The sequence below is a fragment of the Sapajus apella genome, unplaced genomic scaffold, assembly GCF_009761245.1.
Source record: "Sapajus apella isolate SASKATOON/1434 unplaced genomic scaffold, GSC_monkey_1.0 scaffold25, whole genome shotgun sequence".
NCBI lineage: Eukaryota > Metazoa > Chordata > Mammalia > Primates > Cebidae > Sapajus > Sapajus apella.
The window spans coordinates 20,849,454-20,863,900 of NW_022436965.1; the positions used below are offsets into that span (position 1 = coordinate 20,849,454).

Sequence of the window (14,447 nt, forward strand, 5' to 3'; positions counted from 1 at the left end):
GGTTGCAGCAGTTGGCTTTTATAATGTACCTGCAAAGTTGTTCTTTCTCCAGGGAGTTTCTTAGACTTACATGCTGCTGGTATATTCCTAGAATTCCACCTTAAAACAAACTGAATGTGCTTATGGCTAACATCTCAGCATGGAAAAGTTTTGCTTAAGCAATGACACACTGCATTTGGATCCTTCTCATCCACATCTGGAAGCCACATGTTAGCAGCAGCTATATAAAACAGTCAGACCAGCAATCTTAGAGTGATATTGCTTGCCAGAATCCCAGACAGCATGGACCTCAGTCTTCTCTGGGTGCTTCTGCCACTGGTCACCATAGCCTGGGGCCAGTACGGTGATTATGGGTACCCATACCAGCAGTATCATGACTACAGCGATGATGGGTGGGTGAATCTGAATCGTCAGGGCTTCAGCTACCAGTGTCCCCAGGGGCAGGTGATAGTGGCCGTGAGGAGCATCTTCAGCAAGAAGGAAGGTTCTGACAGACAATGGAACTACGCCTGCATGCCCACGCCACAGAGCCTCGGGGAACCCACGGAGTGCTGGTGGGAGGAGATCAACAGGGCTGGCATGGAATGGTAAGGGCCAGTCGCTGCACTGCATTTGGGCTGGGAACATCTCTGCATATCCCTCCTCCTGGGGGCGGCTAGACTCTCAAGGAATATCAGTACCCAAAGCCTGGGCAAATCTCACCCCAAACCTCACCATTGCATGCTCTGGGTGGAGCAGGGCTGCTGCTGAGCAGACTACATTATAGGGCAAAAACCCGGGATGGGGAGGCTCTATGGGAGATAGATTCCTCTGTGGTTCTGTTCCTTCTAGAAGCAGCTCTGCCTACTCTTGGTTTGGGCCAGGGGCTGGGGTAGGTCTGCAAGAAGCATTCTTACCAGACTACCAAAAGATATGTATAGAAACTGAAAGTAAGAAACTTTACGGCAACTTAAACTGGCTGTGCCATTGGAATGGCATTTTTCTTTTGTAGCAATTTATTTTTACCATTTTACAAAAGTATTAGCCCACAGTAGTTTGGGAACAATAAAAATAAACAATTGATCTCTCAGCATAGAGAGCTGAGAAATATTGATGTAGAGCAAGTGAATGGAAAAGAGGGGGCAAGGAAATTTAGGTAAAGGGGAGTGAAATTAAATAGCTGTCTACTGCCCAGATTTAAATGTGCTTTCTCAATTTTGAGTACTGAGGCCCTTCTCTCTGTCTGAATTTAAAGTGAGTTTTATGGCTAGAAAATAGTTTACTGAAGGCTTTTAGAGAGAGGTGCTGTCTCCCCCTGACTGCACTCTGCCCTAGGCAGTGTCATGGAACATGTACTTTTTTGTGGGATGTGATTGTCTCAGCTGGGTCTCAGCCCAGGGGCTTGGTCAGAAGCTCATCCTAGTTTGACCACTAGGATGATTATTTACAACAGCCTAGATGGAGCCAGGAGGTTTGGAGGAGAGAATGGGGGAGGTGGTCCAGAAAGGAGGAAGCCCACCTGGAGGGCTGCTGCATGTGCTATCTGTAGAGCAAGCCAGATGCATGCCAACAAGTACTTAGTGTAGTGGGGACGGGAGGGGTCAAGCATTAAACCTGGCCAGGTATGAGGGCTCATGCCTGTAATCCCAAACCCTTTGGGAGGCTGGGGAGGGAGGATCACTTGAGATCAGGAGTTTGAGACCAGCCTAGTCAACATAGCCAGACGCCGTCTCTACAGAAAAAAAAAGTTAGCCAGGTGTAGTTGCACGTAGCCTGTGGTCCCAGCTACTCAGGAGGCTAAAGCAGAAGGATCACTTGAGCCCAGGGAGTTGAGGCTATAGAGAGCCATGCTCACGCCACTGTGGCAAAGCAAGACTCTGTCTCCAAAAAAAAAAAAAAAAAAGAAAGAAAGAAAAAGCAAAGAACGCTGGGGGACACAACCAGTAGAGAGATGATGATGGGAAATCCAAGAGGAAGAAACACTGATGGATGAAGGAGCCAGGCAAGAGTGCAGGCCTCTAAGTAATAACAACAGCTGCCATTCATTGGGTGCTTACCCCGAGCAGGCTCCACGTTATGTGGTTCATCTCATATAAAGCTCAAAACAAATGTATATGCCATTTATAAGTAGACAAATTACAGTCTAGAGATCAGGTATTTCCTCTGCTAGAAAGCTGGGTTTTGGACCAGAGAGTCTTTGCTCCAAAGAGTTTGTGCCTTGCCACACTGATGGGTTCCTGAGAGCCTACTGCCTCCACCCAGCGTGAGCTCCCACCCGACAGCTGACTTTGTAAGCAGAGCTAGGGCCACCAGACTCAGGGCAGTTCTTCATCCTGGAGAGGGTGGGGACCTGCAAGACCGCAGCAGAAGCCCAGCGCTGGAGGGATGAGCCCTGCTTGGTTACCAGGACTGTGGAGGGGCTCAGCTGGCCTGCAGAAGGGGTGGGACGTGGGCTCACACAGGCAGCAGTAGGTTGGGGCACTGGGGCTGTGGAGGCTGCTTGGGCAGCCTTTATGGGCTGTCCTCATCTACTGCATGGCCTCTGATGAGCAGATTTAGTTATTCTAAACCCCTTCTGACATATGCTGATTCAGAGACTAGGCTCATCTTGAGGGTAGTCTCCATGACTCCTCACAGCCAGGCCCACTGCCTAATGTGGAGCATAGCAATGACCTAGCTACAACTGTCCCTCCAGTCCTCACCTCTCAGGGGCACCGTCACATGGGCAGAACTGCTTTCTAACAGCCCTTTTCAGAGCCACAGTTAAGCAGCACTGAGCCACACTTCCCCAAGCCCTAGAGAAAGAGCCCTGGTGCTGAGTCAGGAGGCCTGGGTCTGGATCCTGGTTCTAATGACTTGTGGTGTGACCTGGGCCCAGGCGCTCAGCCATCTAGGCTCCTGCCTCATTTGGAAAATGAGCAGTCAGACTGCATGATCTCTGACGGATCCACAGAGCTGTGGCTCACCCCTGAAAATGCTCTTGGCTTTTTCTTGCATTCTGTTGATCTTTGTGTTCATCCCTGCTAGACAGAGAAGCCAAATGATGTTTAGTTTTAAACTTGCCAACTGTGATTGGTTTTTCATGAACTCCCAAACTATTTGAAGAAAAGCAAAAGAGGAAGAAGGTGAAATAACATGATTTTATTTGGCCCATGGTGTCAAGTGAAAAGCTGACAGACGAGAAATCTCTTCTACCTCCTCTTGCTCCACATTTTTGGGTGTGCAGGGTCTAGTGATTTTGGTTTCCTTTCCTCCTTCCACCCTCTGTTGCCTCCTTCTTCCCCTGTACTAATCACAGGGTTGAAAACTCACAAACATGTAAAACAACTTCTTTACAATAAGATCCAGCTTTTCTAGGACTAGCACCAATTCCTCTGGAGGCACTTTTAAAGATGATTATGCCTTTGAGTTCAGGCTCCAGTCTCAGGAAAAAACTGGAAGGAAAGAAACTGCTTATGGGCTGGGGAGCAATTACATCTTCATGTTGGCTACAGGCTTTGTCTGTTCTCTGGGAAAAGTTGTTGATGGTTTTGTGCAGTTTGGATGCCTTGTATAACCAAATTAGCTTTCAGGTTTATTTTAAAAGAAGGAAGGAGACTTGAACACAGACTTGACAATAGTACATAGGATCTGCTAAAAAGAAAACCTTTCTAATCAAAGCGCCATCTTTAAAAGGTGCTGCCATTATTGCTGAGTGGTCTGTGGTGCTGCCGTTGACCAGTTTCTCTGTTGAAAACCCACCCCTTCAAGGTGTCGGCTTCTGAACTGTGGATGCTGGTCTCTGGCACTAACAACTGCCCAGAGGCTTACCTGGGTCCCTGTGAGTGCTGTTTTTCCATCCTAGGGCATGCCTAGATTGTTCTCAGGGAATCTGCTCTAACTTGGGTCGGCACAGGCTACAGGGCACTGGGTCCTGTGTGGAACTAGATGAAGCTGAAATTTTCTAATGAGATTGAGCTACTATGTGGTGGAAGTTACTTTGGGCTTAGATGCAGGAAACCTGGATTCACAGCTCCTGCTCATATCTGTGGCATTCAGTTCCTCATTCTGGCTAAAAGAAAGAGAAGAAGGGAAAAGAGAAAAGAAAAGAAAAAGAGAAGAAAGAAAAGGAAAGAAAGAGGCAGGAAGGCAAGAAGAAGGAAGAAAGGAAGGCGTGAGTCCCACCTCACAGGCTGTTACTTGTGTTGCTGTGATACTTGTAGCAGAAGGTATAAGAAAACTCTAAAGCAAATTAAAGTCAAAAACAAACGCCTGGCACATCATGGGCAGGTAGTAAAAGTTTAGTGAACCTGGAATTGATGTGGCTCATACTGGGCAAGCCAGCTTCCCATGGAGCCTGAGTTCAGAGGAAGAGTGTTCCGTTTATTGGCATCTACTTTTTACCCTGGGCTTCAAAGAATCCCAAGGAGATGTTTTGGAGTGGCAGTTTGTGTTAGAGCTGAGCTTATGAATTCACCAGTGGTGAGCCACAGACTGGAGAAGAGGAGAAAGGAAGCTATGCAACAGGGCTATAGCAGCATCAAGGTGCGTTTGAAGATGAGTAGGTTGGGTGGGAACTGGTTTCCACGGACGGACTATTTCCCTAATCTAAGCAAGATCAAGGCTCAGTGTAGCGCAGGGCAGTCGTCCTGAGTGATGGTTCTGAGTATTGAGTACTCGCAGCCCCCACTTCCTCGGGGATGCTTTCCAAGACCACCTCCTCTCCCACCTTGTCTCACCATCTCCACTCCCTCAGCCTGCTTTGTGTCCTGCAACGTCCTTATCACAGCCTGACTTGTTTGTTTCTTGTTTTGTCTCCCTCACCAAGATATAAGCTACATGAACACAGGGGCTTTGTCTCATTCACCGCTGTATCCCCAGTGCCTAGAAGAGTGCTGGTCCATAACAGGCCCTCAGTAGATATGCAGTGAAAGACTAAATCAGCAGTGCAAACCTCAGCCAGTGTCCCCACGGGCCTCAGCAAAGAGGCCTGCAGATTTTCCACAGGGGGGAACCATTTTGCTTACATCTTTGATTCTCAATATTACGTGTCTATAATAGGGGTTTCAATTATATTGTTCACATCTCATTCTGATTTGTTGCATTTACTAACATGCAGGATGGTCTTTCAAGATTTCCTAAGGATCACTAAAACATGCACAGAGGATGGCTGATACACTTTGCCACCACAGAATGAAGTTTTCATCAGGTCTCCATTCTCTCAATAATCTTAAGGTCTCGATCAGTTTCAAAAATTGAATAATAAACTCTTTATTTCAAAAGCCATAAGGACTAAATGCTTCACAGTAACCTACCCTGGTTTGACATTTGTGGAAGAGCTGATGGCATCCAAAGTCTGGAGTTTGCTGTTATATCAGGGTTAATTTCTTAACATTTCTTAGCATTCCTAGATACTCCAGAGTTATGAAAAATGACATTAGAGGAAGCTGATGAAGAGTATACATGAATTTTATGTATTAGCTTTACAACTGTTCAAAATAAAAAGGTTGAAAAAAACCAATATAGGGATGTGTCACAAACATGATACATCAGAATCCGAGAATCCCAGCACTGGAGCGATTGGGTCTCAGGAGCAATCTAGAGCAACCTCCTTACCGCGTAGAACAGGAATAAAGGCTGTGAGACTAAAGCGATTAGAAAATGAATAAAAACATGACTGTCAGGTTTAGGAACTGTCATCCTCATTTTATAGAAGTAGATGTAAATATCAGCAGAAGGGGAGAGATGGGTCATGGAGCAATTCTGTTTGGAATGAGGAGAGAAATCCATAACTTTATATAAGTATAGGTTCAATGGTCCTAACCCTGATCTATATGGTGATTTATAGAGTATTCCTCATTTACATGTTCATTTATTCATTCATTCACTACCAAATGCTTATTTGCACAAACTTTGCCAGGCCCCAGGAAGATGGAGATGAAAAACATACAGTCTATGCCCATGTGTTACTCAAAATCTAATATTGTTTGATCTTCACAACAATATTGGGAGCCAGGTGTTTTGCACATGAGGCGGTTACCCTTGCATGGCTAGCGGATGGCAGAGGCAGGACCTCAGCCAGCCCGTCTGATTCCACAGTGCTGCGGGTGATACAAAATGCTGATGTTATTTTTGTTCCTGGATAAAGCCATAGAGAGTGCTGACCTAAAAAAGATATCAAATCTATGTAAGGATGACTTCTGAGGGCAAGAAGGCTGAGTGTGGGAGAATAGGGTTATGGCAGATCTAGGATTCTTGCCAACTTTCCATCTAGGTCACTCTCCTAAGTGCTAGGAAATCGATTGTCTAGGGGAACTTGAGCTCTGCAAAAATGGCTGTTTACTGTTTTTGTAAGGATGGCAAAAGCTCCCTCCTCCTCCAAGGGGATTTGCTTCTGTCTGGGCACTGATCTTCCCCAATCTTCCCAGTCAATAAGAGAGTTCTGCATAGTTAAGGAACCGTGTGTGTGTGTGTGTGTGTGTGTGTGTGTGTGTGTGTGTGTGTGTGTGTATTTCTTTGAGGTATCTTGAAGTTTTGGAAAGTTTATGAAGTTTAGAGTCAGACAGAACAATTCTCAAAATGCAACCCCACTACCACCTTTACTCAAGTCATCTCAACTCTTGAATCCTCAGCTTCCACGTTTAAACACATCTCCCTAGAACTGTTGTGAGAATTAAATAATATATGTACATTATTGTGTGTCCTTTGGGAAATTACTTATCTTTTCTAAATCTGAGTTTCCTTATACATAAAACGGTGATTGTGGTCGGAAGCTCATTATTTGAGCCATTTCATAGGATTGTTCTGATAATTACAATAATTAATGCATGTATAGTGCTAAGCACAATGCCTGGCACAGGGTAAGCCCATGATAAAGGTTATTTATTATTACTTTATCATGACTACTCTGTGGAAACTGAGACTCATGGAGACAAATATCATACAGTTGATAAATTACAAAGCTTAAGTTGAAAACCAAATTGCTAGATTACAGAGCCTCTGATATATATCATTTTGCTTTTGAAACATATAATTTAATCACAGTCTATTATGTGTACATTATGAGTGTCTTGAATATTTATTACATTTTAATAGACACTGAGATAGCATTGGATCTCTTGGTTAAAAAGTATTATAATTGATATTTATAAACTCACATCAAATTTACTGTGATGCTAACATAGCTCATGCAATCCCTGAATGACCTAGAATTGCTCTCAGGACGTGAATGTATCTCACAAGATAATCTAGATCTTCTCAGAGGCCTTTGGGCTTGCCTCTCCTGTATTTTTCCAAAAAAGACTGAGGAATTTGTATATTTGGAGGTGTTCTCCCTCTTTCCTGTGCTAGGGCTTTCTATCCCCAGATGCTGTTTTGCAGGTCATTTCTGCTTCAGTATTAAAACCTTGTAGACAGACTAGCAGACTTAAAACCTGGATATGGAAAAGACAGCAGAACTGTTACCCAGATGCAGGCAGGAAGAGAGCAGAATGTATGCAACTTAACACTGTTCAAAGAGACTGTTCATATCCTCCACCATGGTGGCAGGAGGATGAGCAATAAATCGTACAGTGTTGGCCTTCAAAAACTTGGCACTGTAGCCCCATGAGGCTACTCAGTGATAGCAAGTGTTAGGTGAAATGTGCGATGGTGATATCCACATGTCACAAGGAAGGAAAGTTAGTATAATTTGGAATTGTCAAGGGAGGAAGACTCCTTGAAGGAAGGGAGGCTTAGTATTGTCTTTTGTGCTCTGATGTGTGCTTTCTGAGGCTCATCTTACTGCCCAGTTGGAGTTCAATCCTGACAATTTCTAATGGAGGCTCCAATATTTACTGAAAGTGATTTATGGAGACTAGGATGTAGCCTGTCGTTCTATTAAATTACAGATATTTTTACCATCATAGTAATAATCACTACAACTTCCCCTGCCTTTTAATTATGTATGTTGTGCCAGGTTCTGTGCTACACACTTTACATACAACATCTCTTTACTTTTTACATAATACTGTCAGGTTAAGAGCTGTCATCCTCATTTTATAGAAGTAGGTATAAATATCAGCAGAAGGGGAGAGATGGGTCATGGAACAGTTCTGTTTGGAATTAGCAGAGAGATCCAGAACTTTAAAGGCTTCTTTTACTGGGCAAACTTGCCTCCACCTGAGTTTGTCTCCGCCCCTTGCTGCTTCACTGCTCCACTGCCCTCACCCACTCTCCTATTCCTCTGCTCCTCTGTCTTTGGTACCAGTCTACTTATTTCCAGTATCTGTATTATCACAGTGTCTACTTATCGGTACCAGTCTTCTGAAAGGATTCCACACCAAGTGCAGCATCAGGTATAGAGTAAGTTCTAGTGAATGTTTGTCAGAAGACTTAATGAACATTCTAAAATTCTGTGAACCCTGTTATAAATGCTTAATAGCAACTCAAAGAGTTATTCTGGGGAAAACAATTAACAAAAATCAAAGCTTTACTCTAAAAGAAACAAATAAAACTCTTTTGGTACAATTTAAGGCCTTATCCACCTTTGGGGAAGGGAGAGGTTTGAGGGTGTTAAGGAGGCTATGCCACATGGAGTGAGCCACTGGTCTGGATCATGGGCAAAGCTTCTCATAGTTCATCTCTGCAGTGAGGTTGGAAATTGGCTAAAAGCCCTTGAAACACCTATGATTCTGTGAAACTGGGAAGAAAAAGACCAGCACAACCAGCCCATGTATTGTCTATTTAATGGAATTTTGAGAGCTCTTGACCAAGACGGTGCTGCTTCCTATTACCCTGTTCCTCATTTGACTCATCCCCACCCCACTTAAAGTCCAAACTTTTAGCAAGTCCAACTTCTCAAACTCTATAGAGAGGTTCACCAACAAAACCAGACACTCACACACCTTGCAGATGCTCTGTAATTCTGCCTTTCCGATAGCTTTGGACTTGGTAGAGAATGCAGAAAACAAAAAGAAGTCCTGTCCAGCATACCAATCAGAGCTGTGGGATGATCTCGAAGGGATTTTTTTTGTATTCCTTGAGAGCTCTTGAACATGAGCTTTGACCTCAGATGAACCTCTGAGTTTGGGTCCTAGCTTTTCTGGCTACTACCTTGGCCAGGAGTTTTGTAGGCATTATCACTGACTCCACACAGTGCCTCAGGTGAGGCTCCACAAAGCATGTAAAGGCCAGGGCTAGGTCTAGAACTCATGTCTGCTGATTCCTCAACAAGGCCTCATTCCCCTGCACCCCACTGTTTTTGTGTTTTACTATTTCAGATACAGGAGAAGGTCTTCCATTTTAGCTTTCAGGGTGATGGCCCTAAAATAAATCATTTTCAGAAAGGCCACTTTCTCAGAATAGGTTCACAAATGTGTTTTCAGAGGAGAGTAATGACCTTGTCACTTTCCTTCTAGAAAGTTTCCAGTGTCAGATGGAGCAGGGCTACCAACGCTCCAGTTTCTGAAAGTAAAGTTGAGCCTCAGCCTTCAAAGAGGTGGTGAGAACAAAAGTACGTCTTCTCAGATAGAAAGAAGAGAGTCTCGGAAGCAAGGTACCAGTGCCCTCCTGCTCTAAGGAAATGTTCTCATTTCCTGAGGGCTGGTGTCATGTCATACAATGCACCAGGAAAATCAACATTGTCTTGGTGACTTTTAGGAACTTTTCACTCAAATCCATGAGGGACCCTGAGACTCCCTTCAAGTACTTTTCCTCCAAGCAGAACAGAGCATTGAGCCAAAACTCAATTCATGGAGTACCCGTTCTGAAGGCAATCCAAGTTTCATTGAATTTAGGTGAGTCTTGTTAAATAAGGAGCTTTGTTAAAAAGTGAAAGTGAGAGGAATGCTCAAAGCTATATTTATTTTGCCCCCTCATCATGGAGCTGCAGGAAGAAGATGAAAGCAAGAAAAGGGATCACTCACCCAAGATCCATGGAAACTACTTGGAGGGAGTTTCAGGGCCCTTCATGGAGTTGAGTGATAAGCTCTTAAAAAATCAATTCTGCCTCCGATAACAGGAGATAGCCGGGTCACTCATTTGGTCCCTTGTTTTTCCATTAAACATTTGCTAGACAACAATGTCAGACACTGAATGGAATACCACTTCCTGGGGGTGGCAAGGCATACTAAAGTACCTGTGCTCCAAAGTGGGTGGCTAAGACATCCAACTTCATTGAGCTTTGTTTTAGTTAAACAGCAGCTCGGGGTGGGGGGGCTATGAATCCATCAGTGTTTCACTGATTGGAGATCGGGATCCAAGGGTCAGCTTTTACAAAGTAGACTCATAATTACTGTGTAAACAGAATGTAAGTATAATGCCATAGTAAGCAACTTATTAGGCATTAAAAGACTTTCCCAGGAATTTTACATGCATTGTCTTATTTGGTCTTCACAACAACTTTAATACATATGTGCTATTATTATGCCTATTTTACAGACAAGGAAACTGAGGCTATTGAGGGCATAAAGCCCACCCAGATGATACAGCTAAGAACAGTGAAGTCATCTAGCAGTACAGCCAATGTTCTTAGCCACTCTGTCATCTGCTCCCCACAGTGTGAAAAGGTACCCCTACAAAGATCCAGCTCTGGAAGGAAAGCTTTCACATACCAAACTCCCAAGCAGGCTCACTCTACCAAAATGTGAAGGCAATCAAACCAAAGCTAGAGGAGGAGGGTTATGTTTGGTTTTCTAATTTTCACCATACATTCTTAGGCTCTGAGCCTTTAGGGTCCAAATAATCTTCACAGGGCAGAGTTATCTAAGGTGGTGTGTGAGAAAGTGACACACACTTCCCATACAGGCACTGGGGCCAGCAGCCTGGCCAACAGCCAGTAGGGAATTCGTGAAACTTGGATTGCCTTCAGAACTGGTACTCCTTGAAACAGTTCAGCTTATCTTCCTACAGTTATTTTTACTTAGGCGAACTTACTACAATGAGAGCTTTGTCCCTTGTAGGGGTCTGAGTACACAAGACAAGGCAAAACAATGAAACAACAGCTCCATGGAAACCACAGCCTGGCTTAGTTCTGAAAGGGCTTCGTTTTAGAGGAAAGCAGCATTTTAGTGATGGTAGGAGAATAGGTCACAGAGAGCACTAGCTTGCAGCAACCTTCTTTCTTTGGACACATATAAGCTTTGCTTATGATTATTAGTGCTTCATATTGAAATTACCTCTCACCCACATTACTAGAAATGAGGATAAAATAGACCATCCTAGTACATCAGCCCACAAAACTACCTTTCCACCATACCATAAGCCTAGTCCCTTCTACTCATATAACTTGCTGAAATATGCCAGGCCTTTACAAAGTAGTTAGTATACTCCTAGTGAGATGTGAGCAATGGTAGAACAAAGGAGGCTAGATCAGCCATATGCAGAAAGCTGAAACTGGACCCCTTCCTTACACCTTATACAAAAATTAACTCAAGATGGATTAAAGACTTAGATGTAAAACCCAAAACCATAAAAACCCCAGAAGAAAACCTAGGCAATACCATTCCGGACACAGGCATGGGCAAAGGCTTCATAATGGAAACTCCAAAAGCAATTGCAACAAAAGCTAAAATTGACAAATGGGATCTAATTAAACTAAAGAGCATCTGCATAGCAAAAGAAACTATCATCAGAGTGAACAGACAACCTGAAGGATGGGGGAAAATTTTTGCAAACTACCCATCTGACAAAGGTCTAACATCCAGAATCTACAAGGAACTTAAACAAATTTACAAGAAAAAAAAAATTCCATTGAAAAGTGGACCAAATGTATGACCAGACACTTCTCAAAAGAAGACATTCATGCTGCTAACAAACATAAAAAGCTCAACACCACTGATCATTAGAGAAATGCAAATCAAAATCACAATGAGTTGGTCAGAATGGCAGTTATTAAAAAGTCAAGAACCAATAGATGCTGGCTAGGCTGTGAAGAAATAGCAATGCTTTTGCACTGTTAATGGGAATGTAAATTAGTTAAACCATTGTGGAAGACAGTGTGGTGATTCCTCAAGGATCGTGGTACATTTCTAACTAAGACAATGGTTGATTAGAAAGGTTCTCACTGTGACAACCAGCAGCACAGGTAGAATGAAAGAGAAAAAATTCTTTCTGGTCTGTGGATTGGAGCAGACGGGTTACTATATTTGAAGGATTAGGACTAAGCAGCTAGGACAGGAAAGGGATCTTTAGAGGGAGTTCGAGGCATTCAACTGGCCTGTTGCAACTCTGTAAGGACTGCCTCCACAGCCAGGATTCCTGGTGGCCACTGGGAACAGAATTATGAGTAAAACATGCCCTGGCTGTGTAGAGCTTATTGTCTTGTGGGTGGTCAAAAGATTCCTGGATAAGTAGCAAGAACCCCGGGTGCGATCCCAGCTTTCCCACTGGGCTGCCCTGGGCAAGTCACTGTACCCATCCAGGCTTTGCATGCTGTGTAGGGGCAGAGCGAATGATCATCCTTGTGTTCAATTTCCAGGGCTCTACTCTTAAGCAGAAGAAATGTTTATTTGAAATCCATCAATACATTGTGCTTCTCTTTGTCTTCTTTGCAGTTTAAATTCCAGCAAAATTAATTATAATATCTTTTATTTTCCATGACATGAATAATACAATCTTGAATTTGTAAAATTCTAGATCTACCCATTTATGTGTGCTTCCATCTAAATATATATTCAAAGAGGTATAAAGGGGCAGTGTTCCCTAAATTTCCTTCAGTTAGAAGATTCTGAGTCACTTAAATTTTAATCGAGAGGCTGTATTATTTCTACAAATATAACAAAGACTGTTATTTGCATAAAAGTGGAATAAATTGTTAGGAACCTAGGTCAGAGAAAGAGTGTGTAACTGTGGCAGTGGGATATTGGGAAGGGGTCTGTGTATGTGTCACTGTCCTTAGGTTCCTGGGGTTGTTGTGTTCTCTTCAGGTACCAGACATGCTCCAACAATGGGCTGGTAGCAGGATTCCAGAGCCGCTACTTCGAGTCAGTGCTGGATCGGGAGTGGCAGTTTTACTGTTGTCGCTACAGCAAGAGATGCCCATATTCCTGCTGGTGAGTCTGGAAGCCGACCAAACCCTCGTGACTGCTGGGGTGGGAGAGGCACCTAGGAAGTGCTCTGGCCTATGTTTCCAGCTTCAGATAAGCTTGAGAGTCACACGCAAACCTGGAAGGCAGCGCTGGCATGTGGACGAGAATTAATGAATGACTTAGGAGGATGTTTGTGCCAAGAGGGATCTTTCAGGTTATCCAACCCCTCACATGACAGAAAAGGAAACACAATCATAGAGCCGGCAGTGACTGGCCCAAAGTCACCCACCTGCTCTATGGGGGTGCCAAGTCTTAAGCATAGGCCTACTGACTCCCATCACAGTGCTGTTCTCCTTTTCCCTAACTACTACTAACTTCTCATCACATCCAAGCCTGCAGGGCTTATTTGGGAGCCTAGTCTCCTGCAGACCCTCTTTGGGAGAAACCAATCCTGTCATGGGTCAGAGTCTAGTACACAGTTATAGACAGGAAAAAAAAAAAAAGATGACTTATACTGGGTATTGGTAACACAACTGGCCCAGGTTTTTTGGTCTGAAAACAAGACAGGCATTTCTGCCTTGGGCAAAGGGATCCAGAAGTATCAACATGTGAAGGTTGGCTCACTTAAGTGATTGATCTCTCTATAGTTTAATGCTTTCAAGGACAGCTTCACAGGTCATGCTTATTCTCTGCAATCAGACAGCTTACTTCATAAATACCCAGTGGCACACAGTATCTCTAAGGATACAAAGCCCCAAAAGCTTAACGTTTTTCTTTTTAAAGTCAGGACCAATAGTAAATTCAGAGCTCTAAGTCACCTCTTGCTGTATGATGAAGCAGAAACCTCCTCCAGTTCTTCAAGACTGCTTACATAAATCAGTTTTTACCCCACCTCAGCAGGTGAGCAGGCCTGGCAGAGGCTTATGATGCAACTAGGATAGGCAGTGAACCAAAGACCTAAAAACCTCTTGCAGTGGGAGAGGTGGAAACAAAAGTAGTGTGGGCAAAAAGAAACTTGAGTTCTAGTCTCTGTGCTGGCCTCTCCTCACCTGCCTCCTCTCCTTCCCTTCTCCTCTTCTCCCCTCCCTCTGTAACTCCTCTGTAGGCTCAAGCACATCACCTAAAATGATGACCACCTTTTTTCAGTCTCCAAGATCGTTAAGACTCTGATGAAAACTATAGACCTTGTCTTCAGTGGGGAAATGCACTGAAGCATGTTTATTAAAATGTTAGCAGAGTCCTCAAGCTTCCTGAAGGCCATTCATGGACACACTGCCAAGAACCCCGGGATCATAAGTTGAAATTCCCAGGACTACAAGATCCTTGAGGTTGTTTTGAACGCTAAAAATGTCTTAACTCCAAAGGCAGTTTTCCAAAAGATGATCCAGATGCCAGAACTGTTTTGAGAGGAGGAAGGAAGTTCCAAAGACTAGTGCGCCCCAGTGAAAGGGAAGAGTGGTAGGAGCTTGACTGGGAGGATTT

At 43.8% G+C, this 14,447-nt stretch overlaps 1 protein-coding gene across 1 annotated transcript in view; it reads left to right on the forward strand.

Moving 5' to 3' along the window:
- The first annotated feature begins 202 nt into the window (after positions 1-202).
- DPT (dermatopontin) overlaps positions 203-14,447 on the forward strand; it is a 30,086-nt gene continuing 15,841 nt past the window's right edge. The window contains exons 1-2 of the mRNA XM_032291458.1: positions 203-587; positions 12,864-12,989. Coding sequence (XP_032147349.1) covers positions 283-587; positions 12,864-12,989 — 431 coding nt within the window. The 5' untranslated portion in view covers positions 203-282. The remainder of the gene's footprint in view (positions 588-12,863; positions 12,990-14,447) is intronic.